Source organism: Pelophylax lessonae (genome assembly GCF_965119305.1).
Source record: "Pelophylax lessonae genome assembly, chromosome: 10".
In the NCBI taxonomy this organism is placed as follows: Eukaryota; Metazoa; Chordata; class Amphibia; order Anura; family Ranidae; genus Pelophylax; species Pelophylax lessonae.
The window spans coordinates 204,454,072-204,463,994 of record NC_138777.1 but is presented as its reverse complement, the minus strand read 5'-3'; the positions used below and the strand labels follow the sequence as shown (position 1 = coordinate 204,463,994).

The 9,923-nt window shown below is 43.4% G+C and overlaps 2 protein-coding genes across 3 annotated transcripts in view; one reads left to right on the top strand and one right to left on the bottom strand.

Moving 5' to 3' along the window:
- LOC309565794 (dynein regulatory complex subunit 4-like) overlaps positions 1–9,118 on the bottom strand; it is a 69,936-nt gene extending 60,818 nt beyond the window's left edge. The window contains exons 1-3 of one of the 2 annotated variants that reach the window (XM_082270789.1): positions 9,027–9,118; positions 6,097–6,171; positions 1,386–1,583 (exon numbers count right to left, since the gene is read on the bottom strand). In XM_082270789.1, coding sequence (XP_082126915.1) covers positions 1,386–1,583; positions 6,097–6,171; positions 9,027–9,035 — 282 coding nt within the window. In that variant the 5' untranslated portion in view covers positions 9,036–9,118. Of the gene's footprint in view, positions 1–1,385; positions 1,584–6,096; positions 6,196–9,026 lie in introns of both variants that reach the window. The other variant, XM_082270790.1, reaches the window with a different exon arrangement.
- A 351-nt stretch (positions 9,119–9,469) lies between these two features.
- RFWD3 (ring finger and WD repeat domain 3) overlaps positions 9,470–9,923 on the top strand; it is a 36,706-nt gene continuing 36,252 nt past the window's right edge. The window contains exon 1 of the mRNA XM_082269778.1: positions 9,470–9,583. The gene's annotated coding sequence lies outside the window, so the exon portion shown is untranslated. The remainder of the gene's footprint in view (positions 9,584–9,923) is intronic.

The window sequence follows — 9,923 nt, the reverse complement described above, 5'->3', positions numbered from 1 at the left end:
AGCCCGGTCACATTTTATATTTAAATATTTGGTAGCCAAGTGCCTACATTGTATACCTGCAGCAACTTTTTTTTATTTTCATGATAGTTTTTTTTTTCTTTAGCAAAGAACTCTGATCTCAACAAAAATTATTCCATTGCTTCGAAAAGCGGATGTGTTAAAGCTGTTGTAACCCTGAAAAGAAAAAAAAAAAAGCTTCTGTTCCTATAAAGCATGATAAATACCACAGTGCTTTTGTAGTGTAATTTGTCCCATTCTATGTTGTAAAATACCTGGTTGATCCTGCCTGCTCCTGTTTCCCCCTAGGTCAGTGATGGCAAACCTTGGCGCCCCAGATGTTTTGGAACTACATTTCCTATGCTGTTCCACTACACTGCAGAGTGCATGAGCATAATGGAAAATTTAGTTCCAAAACATCTGGGGGTGCCAAGGTTCACAATTATTGTCCTAGGTGTACTGACCACTCTCCAGCTCCAGCACATCCTTCCTGAGGACCGGTGCCCAGAACTGGACAGAATACTCCAGATGTGGCCGGACCAGAGTCTTGTAGAGTGGGAGAATTATCGTTTTATCTCTGGAGTGAATCCTCTTTTTTTTATACATGCCAGTATTCTGTTGGCATTGCTTGCCATTGCTGAGCCTGTTGTCTACTAGGACCCCCAAGGTCCTTTTCCATCTTCACCCAGAGGTTCTCCCCCAGCGAGTAACTTGTGTTTGTTTTTCTGGGAGCCAAATATATTACCTTACATTTTTTCACAGTAAACCTCATCTGCCATGTAGATGCCCCCCCCCCCCCATTATTTTGTTCAGGTCCGCTTGTAAGGTTTCCACATTCTGCATAGAAGATATTGGCATGCTTAGCTTATTATCATCCGCAAATACTGAGATTGTGCTAGATATCCCCTCCTCTAGGTGGTTTATGAATAAATTAAACAGGATTGGTCCCAGCACAGATTCTTGGGGGACCCCACTTTCCACACCCGCCCAATACGAGTACTCCCCATTTATCACCACCCTCTGGACTCTCCCCTGGAGCCAGTTCTCTATTCAGATACTCACCCTATGGTCCATACCTATATACGTCAGGTTGTTGGTGGAAAGTAATTTCCCCTGCAACGCATTTAGGATTTGAGGAGTGATTTACACCTTGTTAATTTGGTCTTAGCGCGGAGTTGTTGCACTGTAATACGTCTATGCATTGCTGTCAATGCCCACCCTCCTTTAGGATGACTGGAAATGAGTGGGAGGCGTGCCGTGTCTGTCCCTGCCCCCACCATTGTATGATGATGACTGATATGTGAAGGAGAAGAATGACAATGTTGTCTCTGGTAGTTCTCAGGAAGATGTCGGTGCAGAGAAATGACATAAAGAAGTGATGTCCTCACCTTGATCTCCACCTGATGCCTCTCCTCCGCCTCCTCCATCTCCCGGTCCTTGTTCCGCAGTTCAGATTTTTTGTCTTCCAGTTGGCGGCGGGTGATCTCCCAGAAGGTGTGGATCTTATCTCTCTCCAGCTGGAAGTAGTTCCTCTCCTCCCGTTCTCTGTCCAGCTCCTCCCGCAGGCGCACTATGTGCTCCTCCAGCTATGGAGAAATCAGACAAATTCATGTCCATAAAGTGGCATCTCCCAACCTTCCTACTCCAGAAGAACCCCTGAAACGGTTCTCAGATCTCAGGAAACCTTTCCCAAAAACAATGACCTCTACAGCGTACAGTGCAGTCACATGATCAGTAAGCTGTGAATATAATAATGACAGAATAAAGAATGTGTGTAAAGTAACCTTGATATAGGATTACCTATAGCGCTTGCTCAATTATAAAGTGCAAATATATAATATAAATTATGAACAATCCTATAATATTTCAGAAAAAATATTAAAGTGCATAATGTTGTGCAAAAAAACCAAGTGCGCAAATATAAGTGATATACAAAAGAACAAGATTGCTCATTCAATACTAAAAATAATGAATGTATAAATTATATAAAAAAATATTATAAAAATATGTAAAACTGAAAATTCAAGTTCATACGTAGTGCATGAGATATATGAATAATCTCATAAATATTCCATACAGTTCATGTGCAAATGTGACTATATTAAATTAATACAGTGCAAGGTGCCAGGCTTTCCAATCAATCACTGGTGTCACTTTTTACTACCGTGGCTAGTAGTAAAATTGCTCACTCACCAGACTACTAGCCACAGTGGAAAATAAAAAGTGACACCAGTGATTGATTGGAAAGCCTGGCACTAAGCACCTTGCACTGCATTAATTTAATATATTTGAACTTTTTTCACAAGAAGTCGCATTTGCACATGAACTGTATGGAATATTTATGAGATTATTCATATATCTCATGCACTACGTATGAACTTGAATTTTCCGTTTTACATATTTTTATAATATTTTTTTATATATTTTTTATATAATTTATACATTCATTATTTTTAGTATTGAATGAGCCATCTTGTTATTTTGTATATCACTTATATTTGCTCACTTGGTTTTTTTGCACAACATTATGCACTTTAATATTTTTTTCTGAAATATTATAGGATTGTTCATAATTTATATTATATATTTGCACTTTATAATTGAGCAAGCGCTATAGGTAATCCTATATCAAGGTTACTTTACACACAGTCACTAGAACTTTACTATAGCAGCTGCATCCCACCCCCTTAGTAACATATATATATATATATATATAATTTTGTAAGTTTTTTGGGGTATTTTTTAGGTCATAGGTTGATCCATTGGTGCGGGGGATATACCGTTCAGTATATCATACCTCTGCAGAATAAAGAATGTGCTGTACCTAGAGCAGAGTACAATTAATGCAAGCAGGTGATTCCACGCTGCAAAGTGATATCCATCCAAAAATCCAAAAAAGATACAGAAATAAAAGATTTAGAAAAAGTTTCCCCGTGTTCATTCAAGTAATGGTTTACCTATATATGCAAAAAGGTTGCAAGACCCAGTCCTGCTAGTGGTGGATTTTAATAGCACTCACATATTTATGATATTATTAACCGCTTGCCGACCGCCGCAAGTAGATATACTGCGGCGGTCAGCCCCGGCCAGGCAAAGTGACGTATATATACGTCACTAGCCTGTGACCGGTTTGTGAGCCAATAGCGGGCGAGCACGCGCCCGCTGAGGCGTGCGCCCGTCCCGGCTCGTTCACTGGAGAGTACGCGCGTGTGACCGGCGGACCCGATGTCCGCCGGTCACACTACGATCGTCGGTAGAGCGGGAGAAAGGCGGGCGGCTTATGTAAACAAGCCGCCTGTCATTCTCCCCTGTGTAAAAATGGAGATCAGACGGTTCTACTATGTAGAACCGTTGATCTCTGTTTTTACAATAGTAGACCTGTCCCACTACAGTTAGAATCACGCCCCTAGGACACACTTAACCCCTCCCTCTCCAATACAGTTAACCCCTTCCCTGCCAGTGTCATTTTTGCAGTAACAGTGCATATGTATAGCACTGATTACTGCAGTAATGTCACTGGTAACCCCAAAAGTGTCAAAAATGTCAGTCAAGGGTCCGATCTGTTCGCCGCAATTTCGCAGTACTGCAAAAAAAAAAAAAAAAAAATCGCAGATTGCCGCCATTACTCGTTAAAAAAAAAAAAAAACACCAAAAATGACAAGAATCTTTCCCTTTGTTAGTAAACGCGATAACTTTTGCGCAAACCAATCAATATACGCTTTTTGCGATTTTTTTTTACCAAACATAGGTAGCATAAAACAAATTGGCCGAAAATGTTAAAAAATTTTGATAGTTACATTTTTTTTTGGGAATTTCATATAAAAAAATTTGAAAAATATTGTTATTTTTGCAAAATTTACGCGCTTTTTTTGTTTATAGCGCATGATCGAAAAAAATCACACAGGTGATCAAATACCACCAAAAGAAAGCTCTGTTTGTGGGAAAAAAAGGACGTGACATTTGTTTAGGTACAGCGTCGCACGACCGCGCAATTGTCCGTTAAAGTCACGCAGTAAAAAAAAAAAAAAAAAAAAAAAAAAATCGCAAAAAACCCCCTGGTCAGGAAGGGGGTAAAATCTTTCGGGGCTTAAGTGGTTAAAATGCATTCTTTTATTTTAACATTGTTTAGGAACACAGAAAGGCGCCCATACAAGGCTACATTTAAAAATACCAATAAATGAAAAAGAAAAAAAAATGATTGCGCTAACCATACGAAAGCTGCTGCACGAAACAACTGACAAGAAAATTGTGGTAACAAGATAATCTATAAAAGTGCAGCGCTAGTGAACAATAAATGTATTGAAATGATAAATAACATGTGAAAGTGAATAATCAAAACATGTATACATATAAATGTGAATAAAAATAAATAATTAATGGTGAGTCCCAAATTAATAAATCCAAAAGGAGTTGAGGTGAATGTGAAATCAACAATCCCAAGTGTAAAGTGACATGACTGTCCACTGCAGTGATAATCAATCAAGTGCTCACTGGGTCCCAACACCAACAAGATATGGAGATATATTAAGCTCACCAGAAACGTAGGACTCGGAGTGCCATATAGCACCTGAGTCAAACCAGATTGTTAAACTAAGGATGGATGATCCGAAACAGGATGTTGAGGTGAAGATGTTAAAGCAGATAAACCGTCACACCAGAAAGGCTCCCACTCCGTCAGATAGTCATTGATGAAAAAAAGACAAGGGAGCGCAAATAGTGTAACACCCCTAAAATTTATTATATATAAATAAACCAAAGTACCTTAAGGCCACGCTGCTGACAGCCTACCATTTGCATCTTTATACGCTTCTTATCACAAGATGTTTGTAAGTGTACTATGGTTTATTTATTGGGGGTACCAGTGACATTACTACAGTAATCAGTGCTATACATATGCACTGTTACTGTAAAAATTACACTGGCAGGGAAGGGGTTAACTTTATTGGTGATGCAGGGGTTAAGTGTGTCCCTAGGGGTGTGCTTCTTACTGTAAAGGGGTGTGGCTAGTGATGTAACCACAGAGACATACGATCCTGATCCTACATAGCAGGATCGTATGACAGTTAGATCAGGGAGAATGACAGTTGGCTTTGTTTACATCAGCCGCCTGCCTTTCTCCCTCGCCACCGGGAGATCACCAGTGACCGGCGGACATTGGGTCCGCCGGTCACACGCGCGGACATGTTAGGGAACGAGCGGGGGCCGGAGCGTGCCTCCGGCGGCACGCGCTCACCCCCTAGAGCAGTGATGGCGAACCTTGGCACCCCAGATGTTTTGGAACTACATTTCCCATGATGCTCTACTACACTTCAGAGTACATGAGCATCATGGGAAATGTAGTTCCAAAACATCTGGGGTGCCAAGGTTCGCCATCACTGCCCTAGAGGCTCTCAGGTGAGCGACGTAGTACTAAGTCCCTTTTCTTGTACGGGGCTGACTGCCGCCGTAAAAAGTCGTGTGGCGGTCGGCAAGCGGTTAAGAGAATCCTCCTAATCTCAGCTCATTACTTGTATAGAAGACACCTGGGAGCCAGAAATCTTGCTGATTTATAGGGGATCAAATACTTATTTCACTCATTAAAATGCAAATCAATTTATAACTTTTCTGGATATTTTTGTTATTATTCTGTCTCTCACTGGTAAAATAAACCGACCAATAAAAATTATAGACTGATCATTTCTTTGTCAGTGGGCAAACGTACAAAATCAGCAGGGGGTCACATACTTTTTTCCTTCACTGTAATAGAGGAAGTGAGGGTTCAGAGACTGCAGAGCTGATGGAGGAAATGAGGGTCAGAGAGTGAGGAGAGGATACATTGTAGGTTGGGGAGATGCTGCAGAAGACAATAGGAGACTGAAGATGAGGCTGGTAGAGATCAATGCTATTCCCCTAATCAATGTTCCCTCTACAGACTGCTGAGGGCCACACATCATATACCAGAGGGCCACAGGTTGGGCACCAGGGACCCAGAGCATTAGACACCCCCTGCCCTATGTGGATGAACTATAGCTGCTGGTACGCTCTAGAAGACTCTCCCACCAGAGGCAAATGCCATTCTGTCCCCCTTAGATGAGCTCATTCCTAGTAAGGAGGACCTACCTGATCTTTACTCATGTCCTCAGTGGACATTCCATCCACCAATCCGGGGCTCTTCTTCCCCTTAGCCGACTTCTTCTTCCCTCCCTTCTTCTTCGGAGGCTGGAGAGTGAGCACAGGACGGGTCAGATACAATTATAACATAACACATTTACTTCACACTGGTACAGGGAGCTGACACTCACCCCCCCCCCCCCCCCACCCTCCAGCATCAGGGGGCCCAATCACAACAGATGTAGGTTTCTCCAGTAATGGCTACATTTATGTATAATGGAAAAAAGTACTGTGCAGCGCTAAAAAATATACTATATGATAGCATATATATGTGAAAAAGCAATAAAGTCCCAAGTGAAATAACAAATCATCCAAGGTGAAAAGAGTGATCCAAGAAGGACATCTGATCCCAACACCAACAGGAGAGAGCTTAACTATTAAGGGCAGCACAGTGGTGTAGTGGTTAGCACTTTCACCTAGCAGCAAGAGGGTCGGTGGTTTGAATCCCAACCACGACACTACCTGCCTGGAGTTTGCATGTTCTCCCTGTGCCTGCGTGGGTTTCCTCCGGGTACTCCGGTTTCCTCCCACACTCCAAAGACATGCTGGTAGGTTAATTGGATCCTGTATAAAAATTGGCCCTACTATGTATGTATGAATGTGAGTTAGGGACCTTAGATTGTAAGCTCCTTGAGGGCAGGGACTGATGTGAATGTGTAATTTATATCTAAAGCGCTGCGTAAATTGACAGCGCTATATAAGAACCTGAAATAATAATAATAATTTGTGTTGTTTCACTTGGGACTTTATTGCTTTTTCACACACACATATTATATATATATATATATATATATATATATATATATATATATATATATATATATATATATATGCTATCATATAGTATATTTTTTAGCGCCTCTCCATACCTGAGAGGAGATTGGCTGTTCCTGAAATCCATTACTGGCTGGTACAGTGGGTACGGAAAGTATTCAGACCCCCTTAAATTTTTCACTCTTTGTTATATTGCAGCCATTTGCTAAAATCATTTAAGTTCATTCTTCTTCCTCATGAACGTACACATAGCACCCCATACTGACAGAAAAACACAGAATTGTTGACATTGTTGCAGATTTATTAAAAAAGAAAAACTGAAATATCACATGGTCCTAAGTATTCAGACCCTTTGCTGTGACACTCATATATTTAACTCAGGTGCTTTCCATTTCTTCTGATCATCCTTGAGATGGTTCTACACCTTCATTTGAGTCCAGCTGTGTTTGATTAGGAAAGCCACACACCTGTCTATATAAGACCTTCCAGATCACAATGCATGTCAGAGCAAATGAGAATCATGAGGTCAAAGGAACTGCCTGAAGAGCTCAGAGACAGAATTGTGGCAAGGCACAGATCTGGCCAAGGTTACAAAAAGATTTCTGCTGCACTTAAGGTTCCTAAGAGCACAGTGGCCTCCATAATCCTCAAATGGAAGACGTTTGGGACGACCAGAACCCTTCCTAGAGCTGGCCGTCCGGCCAAACTGAGCTATCGGGGGAGAAGAGCCTTGGTGAGAGAGGTAAAGAAGAACCCAAAGATCACTGTGGCTGAGCTCCAGAGATGCAGTCAGGAGATGGGAGAAAGTTGTAGAAAGTCAGCCATCACTGCAGCCCTCCACCAGTCGGGGCTTTATGGCAGAGTGGCCCGACGGAAGCCTCTCCTCAGTGTAAGACACATGAAAGCCCGCATGGAGTTTGCTAAAAAACACCTGAAGGACTCCAAGATGGTGAGAAATAAGATTCTCTGGTCTGATGAGACCAAAATATAACTTTTTGGCCTTAATTCTAAGCGGTATGTGTGGAGAAAATCTGTCACCTGTCCAATACAGTCCCAACAGTGAAGCATGGTGGTGGCAGCATCATGCTGTGGGGGTGTTTTTCAGCTGCAGGGACAGGACGACTGGTTGCAATCGAGGGAAAGATGAATGCGGCCAAGTACAGGGATATCCTGGACAAAAACTTTCCAGAGTGCTCTGGACCTCAGACTGGGCCGAAGGTTTACCTTCCAACAAGACAATGACCCTAAGCACACAGGTAAAATAACGAAGGAGTGGCTTCACAACAACTCCGTGACTGTTCTTGAATGGCCCAGCCAGAGCCCTGACTTAAACCCAATTGAGCATCTCTGGAGAGACCTAAAAATGGCTGTCCACCAACGTTTACCATCCAACCTGACAGAACTGGAGAGGATCTGCAAGGAGGAATGGCAGAAGATCCCCAAATCCAGGTGTGAAAGACTTGTTGCATCTTTCCCAAAAAGACTCCTGGCTGTATTAGATCAAAAGGGGGCTTCTACTAAATACTGAGCAAAGGGTCTGAATACTTAGGACCATGTGATATTTCAGTTTTTCTTTTTTAATAAATCTGCAACAATGTCAACAATTCTGTATTTTTCTGTCAGTATGGGGTGCTATGTGTACGTTCATGAGGAAGAAGAACTTAAATGATTTTAGCAAATGACTGCAATATAACAAAGAGTGAAAAATTTAAGGGGGTCTGAATACTTTCCGTACCCATTGTACTGTATATCCAAACCTCAGCGACCTATTTGACTGACATAGTCCCCCAATCAGTACACCTCAGGGCCCCCCAATCAGTATACCTCAGGGCCCCCCAATCAGTATACCTCAGCCCCCCCCCCCACAGTCAATACACCTCAGCCCCCCCACAGTCAGTAAACCTCAGGGCCCCCCAATCAGTATACGTCAGGGCCCCCGAATCAGTATACCTCAGGGCCCCCCAATCGGTACACCTCAGACCCCCCCCCCACAGTCAGTACACCTCAGGGCCCCCCAATGAGTACACCTCAGGACCCAACAATCAGTATACCTCAGGGCCCCCCAATCGTTACAGCTCAGCCCTCCCATCCCATTATTTCGGAACGCTCACCATGTTGGCAGTCTATATATCACCGATCCCAATCAACACCCGTCTCCTAGCAACGGCGAGCAGAGCGAAGCTACGGGACTTCCGGTGGGCGGGGCGAGGAGGGGAGACAGCGCGTCCCTGGCTCCCATAGTGACCGGTGGGTGAGGACATTGAAGCCCGCCCGGGTATAGGAGTGAGGCGGATCTCCGCGTTGTGTTGTGTAACAGATACCTCGTCGCCCCTCCCACCTATCATACACATCACGTGCTGAGTACACTTTTACCCAATGAGTGGCAGAATCTTTGTCCAATCAGCGTCATTAGATTTTTACCCGGAAGCGGATGTTGCTATGGAGATCAGGCTGGGCTAGGTGTTCTGCCGAATACCCCAACATGCCGAGAGCTCCATCACGTCACTTCCGGTCGGAGATACATGGAGTACTGGCAGAGTGACCGACCAATAGAGGCTGGGCTGGGTGAGTGGGCGGCGTTCCCACGGTTGGCGGGGAGAATGATCTGAAGTGACTGGAGGTTGTGTAGGCCGAAGTCAATCTGTGTCTGGGCCGAGGAGAGGTCAGTGAGCCAAAGGAGACCCTCTCAGATCCCGGGGGAGAGAAAGTCCTGTATAGATCTCTGATCCCGTTCTCTCACCCCTATTTCTTGCCGCAATGGTCTGTCCCAGGCTTCAGTAACGGGGCCTGGGCTGTTCCATATGAAACGATTAGGGGATCGAGTGCCATTGTGTCTCCTGTTCTATTATAAAATATTCGGGGTTCCCAGTGATACGAAATGACGGAATGTACCATGTCCGAAGAGTAGGGGCGCTAGATGCCTACACTGTGTAGTGATGAAAATATAGGATGACAAGTGTGTCACCCGTTCTAATATAGATTGTCTGATGTTCCTAGGGAGA